Below are 19,845 nucleotides of genomic sequence, written 5' to 3'. Positions count from 1 at the left end.
ACATTAACGTGCACTGAATCTTTCTCAAATAGAGGCACACCCTCTCCATGTCATATCACCAGCCACAGATGTCCCGTGAGTCATCGCGTGACGGTTGTAAAGTTCACTTCCTGTTTGGGTTGTCCGTTTTATTTTCTAGATCAGGAACCACATTTCAGTTGAAGCTCACAAAAACGGTTTTGTTGGTTTTAGTGACGAATAAAGTTTATGAAACAAGACTCAGACAAACGGACAAAACTTTTTCAGACCAATGTGAAATTTCATCCAGCCCTGTGGGAATTTTTAATAAACTCTCATATCTCCACACAATGCCCCTAAATTGACAGCGGAGATTTTCCTTAAGCCTGCTCCCCAAAGGCCTTATCCCACATCACAGGAAGAAGCAAAAGACCAGGGGAGAAAAAAACCTTCAGATTTGAGCAAAAACCTTCCCACCAACATTCAGAAGATTCAGTTATTTGAGTTTTTCCCTGCATAGGGTATCACTCATCCTTGAAAATCTTTCTCAACAGCAGGAGCCTCATTTATAAAACAGTGTGGAGGATCCATACTAAGATGCACATGCGCACAAAAGCCCAAAATGGTGAGATTTATAAAACCGTGCACATGCACACCTGCAGGCGATGTTCCTTTCTAAATCACCACAGACCACCTGGACACGTGCACATGTGGATCAGCCTCGTATCCTTCTCTCCTCTATACATCCACATTCAGTTGTAACTGGTCAATACAGAGCACCTCATAAATGCTGATGCATAGAAATGAGCCCGGTGATGGATGGTTCTTCATGGTGACTCACGGCAACCAAGAAGATCATTTGCGAGACACAGAAATCAAGGTCTTCCCTGCGTGAGAGCTGAGAGTGTGTGCACTGCAGCTATTTTACACAACCACTAACAAAAAAATAATTTGCTAAATTAATCTTGGATGCTGCTGGATGTTATTTTGGGTTTTTGCAGCCAACATTGATAAATTAGCCTGTTTTAAAGTGGTAAAAGTGCCACTCATCAATCTGATCATCATCATACATATATTGATGCCCCTCACATTTATCTTCTACAACCCGGCTTCTATCCACTACTTCCCATCTTCGTCACAAATTTTCCCCTGTCTCCAGAATGTACACACACATGGTTCAGTTGGTTTTCCTTTAGGCTCAAACACTCTCCTGTCATGTTTTTTAGACCCCAACTGTAGCGTGGGAAGTGGCAGACATCTTTTGCAGGCCTCATTTCATACAAACACAGTTTGTTAGAAGTTAGGCCCCAGGTCTCGGATACCAGCTTTACTTTTCTGTTCTTCAACTGAAATGTAGTTTTTCTCAAAAGTCTCAAGCAGTGTCTCCCAAATTGAACTGTGGCGAAACCTGTGGTGTGCCCACTTCCCTTTTTCTTAACGAGCCAATCGTGTTCTCACATTTGAATTCAAAATTGCCGCGATTTTGTTTTGGCGGCACCTGTAAATCAACTGTGAAACCGTTTTTTGCGAAACCCACATCTTCCTGCCTGCCACCACCCAGAGCACACGCTGTGACAGTTTGTGTCGTGTGAGGCACCACCCTAACCCTATTTTGGACAAGATGAGTGTGTCAGAATATGCCCTCTGACGTCTTTTGAAAAAAGGAACCGCAAATGTGTTATGAGTCGGGCGTATGCTTTATAAGTCTGCGGCTTGTATTTGTTTGTTTTTAAAAAATATGCCAGACAGGTGTATGTAGTTTTTTTAAATTCATAAGCCAACGTCCAAATATCCCTATTTTCAAAAAGACAGTTATTACTGTAAATGGAAATTTTGTGTCTCATCTTTTGTGGCAGTTTGAGTTTGCAACATGACAAACATTCAGTTTCCATCATTGGGCCTCTTATCTGGAATTAAGTAAATCATTAGATAGATACTTAAACTTCACTATCTCTGTCAGTAGGTGGCTCGAATATCTAAAGAACCATTCATCTTATCAGCTTAACACTAAGCATGTGTATAGTTAATGACCCAAAGAAGTCCAACTTTCAGTTTAGCAGGACACACGATACGTTGAATATCAATAAACTTTGAATAAGCAGGGGACCAGCGCTGTGTAGCAGCAGTGGCTGGGACTCATCAAGGTAAGTGAAGTCATGAGAACGGGCGTGTTCACGACGACTGATTCTCCAGTTCAGGGTTCGGTGAACTGGGTTTAACTGAACTTTGAATAAACAGCTGAACAGCTCTTTGTACAGTCCTCACTTACCATGGCTCAATTACTGCAAGTCATTGTAACAGTTTCAGAGAGAACATGCAGGTCAACAACAGGCTCTGCACTAGTTTATCAAAACCTCTATCATCTCCAGCGGCTAAAGGCCATTTAAAAAAAAAAAAAAGTCATTTCTAAAAGTTGTCCACTTTGTCCTCTCTCAGCTGCCAGTGAAGGTGGAGCCAACGTCTTCACTGTGTCTTACTTCAAGACCAGCGCCTACCTGGCCCAGTCTCCCCAGCTCTACAAGCAGATGTGCATCTGTGCCGACTTTGACAAGGTCTTCTGTGTGGGGCCAGGTAAGTTCCACTCTCCCATCTGTCCCCTCCACATCCACTTGTGCGAGTGAAATGAGCAGCGAGAGTCTAGTGAAAATCATTTGGTCCCATTAAGTGAGCTGTCTGTTTCAGAAATGGCTCTTAATGCATTTAGATTATTAAACTTTAACAGACATCCCTCCTTTTGTGTATTACTTTAACAGTGTTCAGAGATGCTGTATAGTTCAGTGTGTTAGCGACACAGTGGGGCTTGTAAAAGACTTTATGATGCTTTACCGGATTTAAGACTGTCCTCAGATCTGTGGGTAAGCAAACACTGCCACCGCTCGATCGAATGCGAACAGCCACTCGTGGGTTCCTGCACATTCAGATCCTTTTTACCTATTTTTAACATGACACAAAAAATCTGACCCGAGATAAAATGAGACATTTTGGAGATGGATGCACATTTTCCACCGGCTGAGCCGAGGTCCTCGTTTTCTTCTCCGCACAGAAAGAAATCAAAGGGCTTAAGGTCATTGCAGCTTCTGAGGCAACGATGTACTCGCTGCTGTTGCCTTAGTTACAGTCGCACCGATTTGGCAAGTCAGGAGAATTGGGATCAACTCTCCTTGAAACCCTGGCGTCTCTGTGTTTAAGTATATGGTGCCACTATCTAAATCCAGCTGAAGAGGTCCACAAGGGGAACAAAGACATGAACACAAGGCCGGTCTGCAGCACTGAGGAGCAGATGTCCTGTTAATTATGTTTGGCACTGTTAGGTTTTTTTTATGGGTTTCAGTAAATGTATTCAGGGGTCAGATGCATAAAACTGTCGGTTCCTAATTAACACTCGGCAGAAATGTGCATATCCACATTTATAACTTTACATATACACTGGGTCTCCATTCAGCCACGTGTGGATGTTGAGATACATTTAATCAACTGTTGGCATGTAGGAGTATCACTCCGACACTTGTCACAATTAAGCTGCTTTCAGACCTGCCATGAAGTGATAGTATGTGAGAACACAAAAGTCAGTTTCTCCCCACGACAGGCAGATGTCTTTGTGCTGTGGATATAAACGTGTGATCTGTGCAGCAGAATGTAGTCGTGCCTGCTGGATGCTCTACCCAGCTGCCACTTCTCCTCTTCATGTGCAGACAATTTCCTGTTGTTGTGAAGGCGTCTGACCCAGACTGATCCGTTGCTGCGCTTTTCATAAGTGGAGGACAAACACCAGCAAATGTCTGGACCCATTTTTACTTTCTGAAAGCAGCTTTTAGTGAGACCTGAGGTTTACACACGGCCTCAGTTGTCTCCAGCTAAGCATCTCAGCACTGACCTGCAAACCATCAGCAGCAGTGATGTCGAAATCATTATCTCAGAGGTGATCAGTGCTGATTCAGTTTAGACGACTCATGGCACACAAAGTGCTTCATAAGCAATACAATGAAAGGTCCTGAATTACAAACTGTTTGAGATTTGAAAGCTGCCACTTCGCCTCTTCTTCAATTTGCTGACTTTTGAACACTGATTTGAAATCTTTCAGTTTTCCGGGCGGAGGACTCCAACACCCACCGTCACCTGACTGAGTTTGTGGGTCTGGATATTGAAATGGCCTTCAACTACCATTACCACGAAGTGATCGAGTCCATCACCGACACCATGGTTCAGATCTTCAAGGGCCTGAGAGACAAGTAAGAGCAGGATTCTATACAGTGAAGCTCAAAACTTATAGGCTGACATTTTTGTTCTCAACACTTTAGTTGGACTGAAACTTTTTGTGAGTTCAGGCGACGATTGCACCAAAACCTGATGCAAATGAAATGTCACTGAATTTTAACAGGATCAATTCCTGGTGCGGATGTTTTATTGCTGATAAAAGGTTTAAATATTGTATGTTTTAGTAAAGTTATTTCATCTGTTGAATCCAGATGAAGTGTTATCACCCACACTCCTGTATTCTCTCACAAAAGACAGACATTACCACACAATAGATTGATCGATGTGGCTCTATTGCCTCCTAGCGTTGTGAACTAGTACTGCACATGTAGTGAACTATAATAGGAGAGGAGTATGGAAGATGTATTTATGGCTCCAAATGTCTGTGAATGAAGGTAGTTCTTAGTCATTTCCTATCCAGTCATAAACCTTCTGTTTAATTATTGCTTCCTCTAATATAAATGGCTCCTGCTCTCTATTGTGCACATTCACACCAAAACCACTGCAGTAAAAAAGATAGTAACATTGAGATAGTGACATGCACCTACATAGGCGGGTGGAAAACAACTGTACTCTTATTTCCATGACGACTCAGCCATTACAACAGCAATCCATCGAGTTGCACCAAAAGGAATAGAGAGATCCCACTCTTACTGGTTTATTGCATGTAACACAAAAAACACACCCTTGTTTAAAGACATTAAATACAAGCGTTATAAACCATGCACCTGGATTGCACAGCGTTTTCCCACCATCAAGCTACCTAACGTGGATTTGGACACGCCCTGAAGACCTCAGACCACAGGCTCCCAGGGTTAAAATAACCCAGTGTCTGTGTGAAACATTGATTCCGACGTGAGTCACATTAGATCACATGCCGATCTCGCCGCAGATGTTAGCTCCTGTTATACAGTGACCCCGTCAGTTAGTTTCAACTTGTGACTATTGTTCCTCTTTCTCAGGACACTCTGGCGGTTTGTCTTTTGTTCTCATGACCTTCCAAACTGTGCAACTGTAACTTTCATCTCTGTTCGTGGTCTCAAGTGGTTTTTTGAAACGAAAGACTCAAGTCCAAACGTCTTTTAGAGCTCTTCTGTTCCCACATCGTTTTTTTCAAGTATGTTTGCGAAAGACATCATGTTCTCATCTCTGTCTGTTTGTTGGTTCATCTGTTAACAGGATAATGCAACATTTTTCAACATTTGTCAATTTCTCAGGATTACAAGTTTGATCTCTTCGTATATTTTTCCTGTTGATATTGATGAATCGTAGAATTTGTTGCAGATTATCAGACTACTTCCATTTATTTCAGTTTTTTTTTTACTGTAAGAACTAGACAGACATGTAGGATTGTCTGGCCTTGACAGAACTATGCACTCTACTTCACTTACTGTATTCTAGTTGTGATTTAGTTTGTACTGTCTTTTCCATTGAAGTATGTTAGCACCTCCATGAGCTCTTATGTTTTGTTTCTGGGGAGAGAGCCGGTAAAGTGGCCAGCAGATGAGTGGCCTTAAATGATTAAAATGTGTTCTAACAAAGTGACTGGCCATGTGGGCTTTGACCCTTGTTTGTTTAACAACTAGATTCCTAAGTCTTGATTCCTAAGTTTGAATTTGTCTGTGTCTGTTTCAGCTACCAGAATGAGATCCAGACTGTGAACAAGCAGTTTCCCAGTGAGCCCTTCAAATTCCTGGAGCCCACTCTGAGGCTGGAGTTCACTGAGGCCGTGGCCATGCTGCACGAGGCTGGCGTGGAGATGGGTGATGAGGAAGACCTCAGGTCAGAACACGTCAGACCCCCTCTGACCCACTTCCACCTCATCATGTCAGATGATTAGATTCTAGTTTAAAAATAAGTGAAACATCAGACCGATAACTCAGCAACATTTTAAGATCACGTAAATCTTGTGATCAAACTGTTCTGTTGAACTATTCACATTTGTAATGGACAAAGAAACACTTTGTCTAACTTGGTGTTGCTGTATATATGCTAGTAGAGCATTATATAGATTTATAGTGTCAAGCTGTGAGTTACAGTCAAACACAATAAAATACAGCTGCTTTTAGAAATATTGACTTATTTCTCTGTTGTCTTGTAGTACACCCAACGAAAAGCTGCTTGGCCGTCTCGTCAAGGAAAAGGTACGTTCACATGTCCCTTTAGTTTAATATTGGTGTAAAAATCTGAATATAGCTTCACTGGACATATACTGTACATGATTGTGTCAGCATGTTCATCAGAGTGCTGCACAAAAACTGATGTTTAGGATAATTTATTTACAACATAGCTTTCATAAGTGCTGCACATGGCAAAGCAAACATATGCTGAGCAGTGTTGGCGAAAACAGGCAGATTTGACAGAATTTGTATAACTGTAAATAACTATAACATAAGTAACTAGAAGTACCTTTTATAATATTGTATCTGTTCCTTTTGTATTTCCTCAGTATGATACTGACTTCTACGTGCTGGATAAATACCCACTGGCTGTCAGACCCTTCTACACGATGCCAGATCCAAGCAACCCTGTAAGTTTCTCCCTTCAACGCAAACAGTAACTGGCTACGTAGTCCAAACTGTGCAGAAAACAAATGTTATGTAAATTTGTGTAAATTAGTTTTGTGGTTGACGGTACCTAAACTTAAAAAACTGTCCAGAGCCAAACACTCCTGTCTTCTGCTGGATATTGGGATGTGCCGAGAAAATTAACACTGAGAAATTTTGTTATTTTAGTTATGTGTCTAATTGTGTCTGCAAATGTTCCTGAGTTTCGCACCATTTGTGTGTCAGGGTCATTAACAGATATGTGGAAAGCTTGATTGTGGATGTCACATGAAACACATCTTCTTGTTTTTTGACCAGAAATATTCCAACTCCTATGACATGTTCATGAGGGGGGAGGAGATCCTGTCTGGAGCTCAGAGAGTCCACGATCCTCAGCTGCTGACTGAGAGAGCCGTCCACCATCAGATTGGTAAGAGCACGTGTAGAAATCCTGTTATGAGACATTGTGCACAGGAACATGTGATTTGTCTCCCTCTTTAGGCGGAAGGTGGGAATGACGACACCAAGAAATAAGTTGGAATGATTGTCTCACATGTAACTTTGTTTTTCTTTCTTTTTAAAAGCTGAAACTCTTTCTGTTTTTTTTATGTCACTACAGACCTGGAGAAGATCAAGTCGTACATTGACTCCTTCCGGTATGGAGCCCCCCCACATGGCGGTGGAGGCATTGGTAAGTGATGTGCTTTACTGAGGAATTCCTGTTTGAAAAGAGCATTATCATAATAAACTACATGAAAATATGACCACAGCTCTGCATGTTATTGTGAGGAATAAAGATTTGCTGATTGCCTGTGATACTCCTCAGGCCTGGAGAGAGTCTGCATGCTGTACCTCGGCCTCCACAACATCCGTCAGACCTCCATGTTCCCCCGTGACCCCAAGCGCCTGACACCTTGAGCCTTCGTCCAAGTGGACAAACCCAATCATCCGGGACTAACACACAGATGCTGGTGACGGGAAACAATAGTAATCCAGAAAGGGAGAGGGTATAGGGGTTAGTGGCACCCTAGACACTAACATGTCACTATGATTAACCATTAAGATGCAAGAATAATGCAGTCGCAAAGGTAGGGTGTATTTTATTGATTGATGTGCAACAACAGCAAATGACAAAGGGAATAAAAAGAAAGAGGAGCTGATCTGTGATTTAAGGAAGTTGCTGGAAGCACATCTTTTCTCCAATGAGTCAGTGTTTGTCGAACTTCTTTTCTATGTTTACAATGTTAAGAAAATTACTTTAATCCAGATCTGAGTCCCCCCTACTACCAGCACAGAATTAGGACTAATGATTGTGGTCTCGGTTTGCCGGTAACTACAGGTGTTTTGTTAATGGAACTAAAATCAATTCATTAAATACAAAAAAAATCCTTGAGCCATCAAGTGTTTTGTCTCCTTTGTTTTTTCCAACTGTGTGTGTCTGTGTGGGCATGTGTGTCAACAAACATGGTAGAAAAAACTAGTTTCTTTTTGCTTTTATAGATCAATCAAAATTTATGTTCATATGATAAGATTGATATCTTAATGGTGTCACTATGAAATCACAGTATATCAATATTCAGAAGTTGGAATTGCCGGATTGAATAGTAAAGGGGAATAACAGTGCATTTCCAATGCTTATTCTTATACCTCTGAACAAGGATCAAACACTATTTATTAATCCAGTAATGATCAGGTTTGACAGATGTAATAAATCACAGACTACATCACTATTAAGATGTTTTTATTTCGTACGGACGATCTACTAAAATACCACTTTATAACACGAAAAAGGAACATAACATGTATTATTAATTTACAACTATACAATCTGCAAAGCTCAAGAATCTCTGTTCATTCACATTTGGGTAAATACAAACTTCAAATCCACTTCCAGCTTCATACAGTGAGGAGATCAAAGTGCTCATGTGTTACTGTAAAAATAATATACATTTAGCATTATGTTTAATGACAAATATAGTATAATGCACTCTGACCACGGGACTCAGTCAGTCGCTGCTCCGCTGACTTGAAGGATGAAGAGGAAGATATGAACGATGTCGACGTAGAGAGAGAGCGCTCCGTAGATGTACTCCTCTGGGCTGATGGCTAACTCCCGGTTTCCAATGAGAAGCTGCGTGTTGTAGACCAAAAACTAACAAGAGACGGAGAGAAACAAAATGAGGTTGTCTATTAGGATGTTTCTGATGAGGCACGAGATGCAGACCCTCAAATATTTCAAAAGCATGCACACATGTTATATATACTTTTTTATCTCGGTCCAAGGGGAAAGTGTGGATACTTTCACCATTGAAACACTGAGTCAATCTGAACAACTTGCCATAGCAATGATTGCGAGCTTCATGTTCCACATTTTAATCTTTTCATAACCTTTGACATTTCAGGCTAAAGGTCTGTTTCCAAGTTTTCATCAGTGCACAAATACAGCTGATGTGTACGACTATGCTTGGGTACCATGGTATGTAGAGCTAAATGCTAACTTCAGAATGCTAACATGCTTACAATGGCTATGTTAATATGGTCATGTTTACCATGTTCAACAACTATTTGAGAAATTAAGACATCACTAGTGAGCCACATTTCTGGCCATACGTTCATGAATTGCCAGGATATTGAAGACACTGCCACCTTGTGGCAGCACTACAGGAAAGATTATCTATAAAGGGTACATCATCTGGGGACCGTGACGATCCATTTAATAGGTGTTAATATAATTTGGAAAGGTGGTGGACAAACCAACAGAACAACATTTGCTGTTGATGTTCAATATCCCCAGAAAGCGAACTCTTTACAATGGTCCATCTCTTCGGTCTTTTAATCCACTCTCAGACTAAACCATTGATAAACCATAAATTATATGACTTAATACTTACCAAATTATTTCTGGTCCCAGAGTGGAGATAGACCTGATGTTATTAAGACTCAATAAGTAGTATATTGTCCTTATGTGCTTCGCTCTGATGAATTATTGTGTATTTTAAGAACGACTGTGCCTCTTGTTATCCAACGACAACCTTGTGATACAAGTTGTCCTTAGAGTCGGGGAGGGGGGGGGGTGTAGCCTCACCAGAGTGTAAACGACGGCTCCAATTGCGGCGTAGAGCATATGCAGCCAGGTGACCTGTGGAGTGACACAAGAAAGGCCAGTGAATGTGAAATCAGTCACACAGATACACCCAACTGAGCTGCTACTCCCCCCCCCCACACCGAGAAACACGAGTAGAGGGAATAAATTGATAGATTTGACCAAAGAGAGCTCACATAGTGGAAGGAGAGGACGACTGCCGTAACAATCCCGATGATCATGAGTAAAACAGCGGCAACAGAGAGGAGACCCCCGCAGGAGGTGAAATCCACCTGTGATGAGAAGCAAGTCATTAACGGGATGAAAGGGAAGTTAATAGGCTTCAAGTCACATGAAAGAGCAGTGGAGATCATTTCAGAATTCAGGTTTAAAATAAAAAAAGAAATCAAATAATAATATTAAACCGGGGAGGATGTGTCGTGCACCAGCCAGAAATGTAACTCATTCGTCTTGGGTTGCATCAGACGGAGAAGTTGGATTCACATCTTATCCCGAAATGTTTTAAATATTTAAAGGAGCCCAGAGCCGCATGGTAATGCGAGACAAAGGAGTTATTTTACACTGACAACAAAGACAACCTCTGACTAGCCACGAGCTACTGAGCCGCAGACAGACACAGACTACTTCTCCCTCTACCTTGGTTTGGAAGCAGAAGATTGTGACAGCTATACAAACTAATGCTGTTATTCCCATGGCCAGGAGCACGGCTTTTGTTTCATAATAGCTGTGAAAGACAGAGAACGGAATTCAAACGATTAAACAGAATGTAATGATAATATGAATACATTATTGTGAAAATGTGACTCTCTTTGTGTGTTCTGGTGCATCGGCTGACCCGGTGCCAAGAACAAACCTCGAAATGGATCCAGACATGTAAGACAAGGCGAGAGTCTGCAAGATAAAACATGAAAACAAGGGGTTACAAAGGACAGAGTGGATTCTTTCCTCTTTCATATGCTGCCAGTTCTCTTAGTTTTGCCTTGGCTGGACCGTAGTCATTATCATGCAATCATAAATCAATATTGACGATACTTACAAATACTCCCAACAGTATAAGATTGCATGGGAAACGTCTCCTAAACAAAAACATTTGAATATTTTAGGTATACAAATAGAAATACTACTGGTTTAAAATATTTGAGGACATACAATTTGTAGTTCTATAATTATTTTCAATGTTATTCCGACAGGAAAGAGGGGGGGTGCTCACCTCGGCTCTTTGCAGCAGATGAGAATGCAGTACACGAAAAAATACACCACACTATGGAGAGATCAGACACTTTGATTGGTATGGTACGTAACATCATATCAGGAGAAACACAGAAGAGAAAATATTGAGTTGCTCTTTTAATTGCACTTCCTTTCATTGTGTTCCTGGAGTGTAACTCACAAAGATGCCCAGTAGACGCCAGGGTACTTGATGACAAACAGCCTCACTGGGTCCCTGTGAAAAGCACAGACGTAGAAGACTTCCTCATCCTCCAGTGCACACACTCACAGTAGGTAGAAATGTTCTAATGCACGGGGACACTTACACAAATGTGAAGACGCCAACGACTGAGAAGGTGACGGCAAGCTGTGCTGTTAGAATTAAGTAAACCTGCCCAAAGACACAAAACCAAGAAGTTCTGTTGAGCACACAAGAACACACATTTAGTAGATTTAGATGAGATAACTGGGGTTTGTCATTGTCAGTCTGAACAACAAAACAACACACAGTTGCCGTCTTACCTTTCTGATGAAGCCATGCCGAATAGACGTGCTCTCCCACTGGGCGCTCAGAAGATCCTCCATGTCTCCTGCAGGATTGGGAACAGCGAGGTGTTGATTTAGACTTAATCTATCGGGAGCTTATGTGAATATAATGCAGGAAGTGATTAACTGAAGTCCAGTGTCATTCCTCAGAACCTGAGTTCAACGCGTGCACTCCAGCAGACAGAGTCGGTATTGAGGTGGGCATCCCGGTTGGAGAGAAGCCAGGGGCTGGGGCCCACATGGCGCCCTGCGAGTAGGCGCTCTCCTGGCCCCAGTAGCCAGGCGGGCCAGGGTACATCCCGGGACTGGGGCTGTAGGATGGAGGCGGTGGAAGAGGGGAGCCATGCTGCAGCTGCTGGGGGGAGGTTCCATACTTCGGCTGTTGTACTGCTTCCTCATAAGGTGGAGGACTGTCTTCTTTAGACGACATGTTTACCTGAAAGAGAATAACTCAAACTGTACATGTGCTAGTGGCACATGATGACTACAATATGAGACACGTGTACGGTCACTATATCATCAACAGTAATCACGTTTACAATGTACTTTTCAATGTCACATTTATTGAGTAAAAGCAGGTTGTTATATTATTGTGAAAACCTCAAACATTAAAATAAAAATAAAACACAATTTAACAAGCCAAAATGCAGTATTTTTAACAGTTAGGGGATAAAAATAACCATATTTGTACTTCTAACAAATGCATACACTGTGTTGTGTAAAACAACCTAGTTAAACAATAAAAGACCGGAGAAACAAATGAAACTGTAACTTACCTGGCGGCGTCAGCCTGGCAGCACTGTGGCCTTCTGTCCTTTCTCTCCTCGGAGGTTTGCCTCCCCTCGGGGGGGATGTCATCTTTGAAACAGGATCTGCTCTGTGAAACTCACACTGGTATCGATGTGTGGTGGTGGAGACTGGCTGCACTGGCCCTCCAAAAATACAATTAGATAAACAAAAAAACACGAGACTGTTGTGAGAGGCCTGTCTGTCTCCTACCAACATTTAGTTAGATGCTAGGGAATACAAGACTCACTTAATTTACTAACACACACATTTTCTTACAATATTACAAATTCAAAACGTGTGGCAAAAGAAAAGCCAAATCAATAAAAAGGAAAAAAACTAATATTATTTCAATGAAAAAATTGTGCTTTTCAAGATTTTCATTGAAATTTATTTTTTGTGTACAATCAGAGATGGATGGGAAGTATTGCTTGATATGAATGGTCAGTTCTGTAACATGTGCCTTTCTGTGTTTTTGTTGTTTATGTAAAAATAATAATCAAATGAATCAAATAGAGTCTTAATGAAACATAACCCTAGAATTTAAAGACGAAGCAGAAGCAGCAAATAAATACAATGAAATTAAAAACTATAAAACAATAGAATCTCAAACTAAACGCAATATTAAAAAAAATGCAAATTAAAAAAAAGGTGCAAATGAGTATCGATCAAAAATAAGAAAAGAAATGTGACGTGAAGTTATTTCCGGTGTTGTTTTGTATTATTGTTTATCGTTACCTACGTGGTTTCTGTGCGTCCTCACTTCCTGTGTCGTCACCGCTCTCCTCTGCAGGGCAATGGCGGAACGATGCCAGCGGACCTGACGTCTCTCACCGCTGCTGCTTCTCTCCTCTGCTTCCTCCTCGTGTGTTTCCGCCACCGACGAACAGGACGCGAGCTGTGGAGGAAGCTGTCCTCGGGCGTCATGGCGCGGACCGGGAAGCCGCTGTTCCGCATCGCGTAAGTAAAACGTGACAGTGTTGGATATGGACCGTCGTGTGGGGGGTGTCACACCAAACCCCATTGGAAACATACACCGATTTAAAGTTTACCATTAAAAGTTTGCGAAACTAATGCGCTGACATGTTGTTGGAAGGCATTTCCTAAACACATGACAGCTGGTGTTTAATTCGGCAGCACTAAAATATATATATTAAATGTAAATCTGCATGTAGAACCTGTTTATAAGTATGAAGACATCTTCCTCATTGATAGATGATGATGACTAGAAATGGGTTTAGAATGTTTACAGTTAAGATATTTACATTTTTTGTCTACACATTAATTTATATTATTACATATTCACATTAGCACCATAGGAACAGGAGTGATGATGTGTAGAGCCTGTTTATAAGTATGTTATTACTACTAAGTAGGTGTAACTTCTTCCTCATTGATAGCTGATGGTGACTAGAAATGGGTTTAGATTGTTTACAGTTAAGTTATTTACATTTTTTTGTCTACACATTTATCATTTATATTATTATAAATGATAAATTTTGATTATTGGTGTGTTCAATCTGCTTCTGTATTTCTAATCACATTTACCTTAGTCTGAGGCTTGTCTGGCTTCTTATTGGTTAGTTTCGTCACATTAGTGTGTGCAGCAGGAAGTGTGTGTTAGCGTCAGGTTAGCATTGACCCAGTGTTTCCCCTGCAGGTACGCGCTGTACACCAGCACCAGACTGGGCTCCATGTACTACAGGAGGCAATTGAGAAAAGCCCGGGAGCAATACCCTACTGGACATTCCACCGCTCGCCCCACGCTGCTCAATGGTATGTAACAGCATTTTCTTTCTACTAAGCAATTACAGCGTTTGTCATTGTTCTGTGTTATTTGTTCAGATGCCCATTGCATGTTGCACAGGCTCATTATCCTCACAGCAAAATGCAGCAGACATGGAATGTAAATAAAGATGGGCGATTGCGTCTCCACTTCCTGACACGATCCAAAATTTTAGCCAAAGTATCGTGGACACGAGCGCTGCCATCTTACAACGAAGATGGCACTTGGAGTCGCCGCTGTAGTGATGTCGTGGTATTGACATCCCACTCTTACGTGCGCTCAACTAACTTCGAGTCAGTCATTTGACTTTTTAGTTTGGCCCATGTCCAACCCACTAGCATGGTGGAAGCAGGGGTCTACGATCTTTACTGCAGTCAGCCACCAGGGGTCAATCAAGATACTTTGGCTCCACTTTAACGGAGCTTGTCATGTCGTCCATCTTTATAAACAGTCTGTGATTCTACCAGATATACTATGAACAATAAATCCGGACACATATTAAACATGTATATGTTTAAAACTGCACAGAGAAGTTTAATATTATAATTCATGTATTGACTTTTCTTTGTGTCTCGACAGATATCAAAATAATCCCCATCCCAGTACTGTCTGACAACTACAGCTATCTGGTCATTGACACAGCCTCCAGTGTTGCAGTGGTTGTTGACCCTGCAGACCCTCAGACAGTGCAGGTAAACACCTCTACAATTACAGTTGTTCATCCTCAATCGCTGTGTCAATAATCTGAAAGTATTGTGCCATTTATGTCTAAATTGCTGCTGATGTTGACTGATGGTTTAAACAGCACTTGTAACTTTTCAGGCTGTCCTCGAAGAAGAGGGAGTGATGCTAGAAGCAATACTCTGCACACACAAGCACTGGTGAGGTTTATAGTTTGGTTGCGTGTGTATTTTATTCAATATATGAAAAATAAGGAGATGGTGCTTAATATGCAAAGACATACACATACATTGTATATCATGGAGTTTTCATGCAAACAATTGCTAATCTAAGGAGAGAAAAACCCACACTACATTTATTTGAAATAAGATTTATACCTCAATAAAATGTATGTTGTTGAAAATGCTTAGTTTCACCCGAAGGCCAAAATAAATACAGTTTTTGTTTTTGTTGTGTCTGCATCACCGGCAAGCTTCTGCTTTTTGTTCCATTTTCAGGGATCACAGTGGGGGAAACAAAGAGTTGAAAAAGCTTCACAGCGCATGTCGAGTTTATGGAAACGCAGCCGACAACATTCCTGGCCTCACGCAGTAAGTTTACGTCATTTTAACACATCACAAAGTTTCATTCCATGCTTCATGTCTTTCTCTCTGTTTTTTTACAATTAGAAATATGAAAAATCACCAAAAATCTGAATTGACAAGATAACGTGAGATGTGAAGAGCAAATCAGCAGTATTGTGTTGACATCAGTGGTGTGTCTTGTTTTGTTTGTGTGTTTCCAGCCCTCTCTCACACAAGGACTCTGTAACAGTTGGCCGTATGCACTTTAAGGCGCTCTTCACTCCTGGACACACAGTGGGTCACATGATCTACCTCCTGGAAGGACAAGCGGCCGGCTCCCCCCCCTGCCTCTTCTCTGGCGACCTGGTCTTCCTCTCAGGATGCGGTGAGTTACACAGAAAACTGTCTCCATGGAAATAATCATCACACAAATCAGTTAGACCGAACAGTCTCCATTGAGTTAGGTGGTTCCAAAGTTCACAGGTTGTCACTGCTGAAAATTATGGATTAACTTTGGTAAACTAATGATGTGGCACTTTTGTACTTTAAATAGAAACAACTGTGATTGTCTAACCACTAAGAATTTCCCCAGAAGACTATAGCCCTAACAAATTTATGATTTTATGATAATTTGTGCTCTTTGGTGCACTACTGTCATATAGTAGCATAGAACCAGCTGATTGATCCTTTCACAATATATTAAACTGAATCTCTGATCTGTCAGAAAAAGTTTCACAGCAGTGGACAAATTTAAATCTCAAAAACTTTATTTTAAGATTCAAGCTGAACTCCAAGCAGATATGAAAAGATCTTTAAACCGTGTGAAATGCCTTTGAAATGCAGATAACCAGACAAAAATGTGCAGATGTCCTGTTTTCAACTCCGAATCCAAATCCATTCTCATTGTTTTCAGGGAGGATGTTTGAAGGCAATGCGACAACAATGCTGTCATCTCTGGACACAGTCAGCGCTTTAAGTGATGATACGCTATTATGGCCGGGTAAGAAGAATCTCATCCCTTGTCACAGACTCAGTGTCAGTGTGTGTCTGTGTGTGTGTGTGTGTGTGTGTGTGTGTGAGATGCTGGGGTGGTTTGAATGTGCAGGGGCTTGATTTATGTACTTTGAGAGGCGTAGTGTGTCAGAGATGCACTTACTTACAGTCAAAGTTGAAAGGCTTAACACAGGGACTTCTAAGAAGCGTAAGATTTAAGTATGGCTACGTGTGCGGGCATGATTTTTGATTTTTGTGTCAACTGGCTCTCCCTCAGGTCATGAGTATGCAGAAGACAACCTGCTGTTCGGCGCTGAGGTTGAGCCACACAACACTGTCAGGGAAAACAAATATCAGTGGGTGCTGCAGCAGCGAGGCCAGAAGCTGTGCACGGTAAGAATGATATATTGCCATTGTTATGCCGCTCAAGCACACCTTCCCAGAAAGGATGCACTTTGTCCAGCACCTGGGATGAAGGGCTTATCACCTGCGTACAGTGTTTGTGTTGTCAGTGCCCAGAGTGCTCGCTCTTTTCTTACTTCCTCCCCTTTCAGCCTCTCACGGTTGAGCCGCGTCTACGATAGCGTCTGCAGCAGAGCAAAGGGTCACTGTGGAGGAAGGTGCCTATCTGGAATTTAGATGAGTTTTTATCTATACAGCATGGCGTGTAGAGGCGGTGCTGCAAACTTGCAGTTTACTGAACTTTCACAACCAAAACGTATATTAAATGACTACATCTCTTCATCCTGTGCATGATTGGTACATATATTGTGGCCAGTGTTGTTTTTCAACATGAACATGATGAGCAGTTAGCTGCACAGTCAAAGAAAAGCACATAGACAAAGATCACAGATAGCGTTGCTTATAGCAGAGCTACTTGAAAGAAGAACTATGGGGAGAGAAGAGTTTCAACTGATGCTCTACAACACCTAAAATACTGTTGTGCTTTACTTAAAGGGCAATTAGAGTGAATATCTCCACTAAGGCTTACCCCCCATCTCGCCATGTTAAAAAACGTGAAAAGAAATTCCCCGGATTGGCCCATTTATCCAAATCTGCTCCAAAATTGAATGGGTTCCTCCTTGGGTCATGTTCCACCTGCTGATGGATGTAATATCACTGCCACGGGAGATGGAAGGAGAACATGCAAAATGTACCTGTGCTTTTCCTACTCTGAATTCAAATGACAACAAATTAACAACTACAGTGATTTATCTAGGTTGCACTAGAATTTCAGCCCTGGGTTGTTCTTTTAATGTGTTACTTATGATGGATATTCATTTGCTTTGTGGTAAGAATCTATGTAAGTACTCTCAGAGTTTTCATCTGGTTTAGCAAATGATGTAGATGATTCTCTGCTAATCGCATAAGATGGAAATGAAAGACGTGATTTAATGTTGACGATCTAAAGCGTTGCATCAGCTGAACTGGGGCAGAAAGACAAAGCTGCGCTGGGTCAACTTGGCAGTAATCCCTTGCTACCCATAATGCTGTTCTGCAAATGAATGAGTGGCATGTGAATCCTCGTGGCCACTAGAGATAGGCTTTACACATCAATTTTGATGAGGGTTGTGTTTTTTTTAATACCTGCTTTATTTTCAGTGTCCCTCCACTATCGGGGAAGAGAAGCTGTACAATCCCTTCCTGCGCAGCCACTCTGCTGAGCTCCATCTGGCCCTGGGCCTCCAGCAGCTCCAGGACGAGGACTGGACCCAGTACAGGGCTCGGGTGCTGGAGGGGCTGCGGAAACGCAAAGACCTCTTCAACAGGAAGTAGTACCAGCGAGCTCAAGGGACAGTGGTACAAAAGCAGTGGTTTGCAGTAATAAAAGCATTAAAGCTGGGCTCAGAGGTACTGTACAAACACCTGACAGGTTTGGAACATTTAAAGGGCCATATTTCATAATTTTTTACATGTATCAACCTGTAGTGAGCCTTAGGATAAAATCACACTTTTGTTATTACATAATCTAAACTCTAATAATACTGTTACCTCTCCACATGTGGTACATTGCGGTAATTCTGTGTTCATAGACAGAGTAGTGCTCATGTATTGCATCTTTAAGATGCCTTTAATAGAGGCATAAACCATAATGTAGTACTGTTCTGTCTTTAGTAGTAGGTATAACCAGATTTTCCTTCTGGCGTGTGGAACCCAGGGTGGCCACACGAGGTACTGTATTTGTTTACTACACACTCGGGTTTGTTTTTAGGATGAGTCGTCCAAACCTCTGGGAAGATGCTGTATTTGATTCGATGGTTTCGCATTCAAATGCTGCTGAACAGTAATAACCTTCTCTGTGGAATATGTGACTTTTTGACTTTTTGATTTTAAACTGTTAAAACAATTGTTGTGATAGCAACAAGAGTTGCAAGTTTCAAGCGCTTTGGTGCACAACAAAAGGCAGAGTCCCAACAGAGCCGAGCTAAGCGACTTCAGGAAGTTGAATCTTTTTTAAAGGAGTGAGACCAGTCAGACCTTTGTTTCATCATCACATAGCCTGCACCATTTTCATTATTGCACACTCAACATTCCACCATTTGTCCCTACCAGTGTTAATTTCGTTGACGATAACGATAACGAAAAATATTCGTTAACGCCCCTTTTCCCAAGACTAAGACGAGACGAAGACGTAACGAAATGGATCTTTGAAAATAAAAACTATGACGAAATCTATTTTAATTTTCGTTAACGAGACGAGACGAAACGAAAATGTTGGCGGTTGACTAAGTCACCACAATTTTTAAAAACATAATCGTATCAGGCCGTCATGAAGTACCCGGAGCGGCGAGTGTGTGTGTGTGTGTGTGTGTGTGTGTGTGTGTGTGTGTGTGTGTGTGTGTGTGTGTGTGTGTGTGTGTGTGTGTGTGTGTGTGTGTGTGTGTGTGTGTGTGTGTGTGTGTGTGTGTGTGTGTGTGTGTGTGTGTGTGTGTGTGTGTGTGTGTGTGTTGTGTGTGTGTGTGTGTGTGTGTGTGCGCGCGTGTGTGTGTGTGCTGCCAGACAGCGCACCGTTCCCGAGGCTCCGCCCCTGCGCACTCGCTCAGAGACACAGTGAGATAACAGCTCGTTCATGTGAAGCAGGCCGTCACTGACTCACCGGCTGCTTCTTAACTATGGAAACAGTGAAAACACAGAGTTTCTCTGGTCTCAGCTGCTCTGAGATCAGCGCCGCAGCTTCTTAATCAGAGCAGAGGCTGCAGTTGGTTTCTACCGAGCTGCAGTTTCCTCCTCCAGTCTGATCTGCTTTAAATTTTTGTTTTCACATTTCGCCAACGCCAACTAAAATATATAGGCTGCAGCTATATGTTTTTATTTATTTCAAAATAGGGTACTTCTTATTTCATACATTTCCCACAAATATGGGGATGACTCAAATAACCCTACATAGTTCTGCGTTTAATTTATTTCAAAGTAGGCCTA

The 19,845-nt window shown here is 41.7% G+C and overlaps 3 protein-coding genes across 3 annotated transcripts in view; 2 read left to right on the top strand and 1 right to left on the bottom strand.

Moving 5' to 3' along the window:
- Positions 1 to 8,155, top strand: part of dars1 (aspartyl-tRNA synthetase 1) — a 29,228-nt gene extending 21,073 nt beyond the window's left edge. Inside the window, exons 11-18 of the mRNA XM_061088406.1 lie at positions 2,395 to 2,529; positions 4,040 to 4,187; positions 5,848 to 5,994; positions 6,314 to 6,356; positions 6,662 to 6,742; positions 7,077 to 7,188; positions 7,378 to 7,449; positions 7,585 to 8,155. Coding sequence (XP_060944389.1) covers positions 2,395 to 2,529; positions 4,040 to 4,187; positions 5,848 to 5,994; positions 6,314 to 6,356; positions 6,662 to 6,742; positions 7,077 to 7,188; positions 7,378 to 7,449; positions 7,585 to 7,676 — 830 coding nt within the window. The 3' untranslated portion in view covers positions 7,677 to 8,155. The remainder of the gene's footprint in view (positions 1 to 2,394; positions 2,530 to 4,039; positions 4,188 to 5,847; positions 5,995 to 6,313; positions 6,357 to 6,661; positions 6,743 to 7,076; positions 7,189 to 7,377; positions 7,450 to 7,584) is intronic.
- A 605-nt stretch (positions 8,156 to 8,760) lies between these two features.
- Positions 8,761 to 12,046, bottom strand: LOC133022216 (protein lifeguard 3-like). The gene is made up of 12 exons (XM_061089252.1): positions 11,905 to 12,046; positions 11,770 to 11,844; positions 11,593 to 11,660; positions 11,397 to 11,461; positions 11,252 to 11,305; positions 11,072 to 11,122; positions 10,898 to 10,937; positions 10,715 to 10,752; positions 10,498 to 10,585; positions 10,038 to 10,133; positions 9,844 to 9,897; positions 8,761 to 8,910 (listed from the first exon to the last, which is right to left on the bottom strand). The coding sequence occupies exons 1-12, from the start codon at positions 12,044 to 12,046 to the stop codon at positions 8,761 to 8,763; spliced, it is 921 nt and encodes a 306-aa protein (XP_060945235.1).
- Positions 12,047 to 13,187: 1,141 nt separating this feature from the next.
- On the top strand, positions 13,188 to 19,237 carry pnkd (PNKD metallo-beta-lactamase domain containing). Its single transcript, XM_061088581.1, has 9 exons — positions 13,188 to 13,362; positions 14,063 to 14,178; positions 14,768 to 14,880; positions 15,011 to 15,069; positions 15,367 to 15,459; positions 15,654 to 15,817; positions 16,346 to 16,432; positions 16,703 to 16,818; positions 18,028 to 19,237. The coding sequence occupies exons 1-9, from the start codon at positions 13,211 to 13,213 to the stop codon at positions 18,199 to 18,201; spliced, it is 1,074 nt and encodes a 357-aa protein (XP_060944564.1). The 5' UTR covers positions 13,188 to 13,210; the 3' UTR covers positions 18,202 to 19,237.
- Positions 19,238 to 19,845: the final 608 nt, after the last annotated feature.

Source organism: Limanda limanda, chromosome 16 (genome assembly GCF_963576545.1).
Source record: "Limanda limanda chromosome 16, fLimLim1.1, whole genome shotgun sequence".
Taxonomy (NCBI): domain Eukaryota; kingdom Metazoa; phylum Chordata; class Actinopteri; order Pleuronectiformes; family Pleuronectidae; genus Limanda; species Limanda limanda.
The sequence above is the reverse complement of the archived record's forward strand: the minus strand, read 5'-3'. Positions and strand labels throughout refer to the sequence as shown.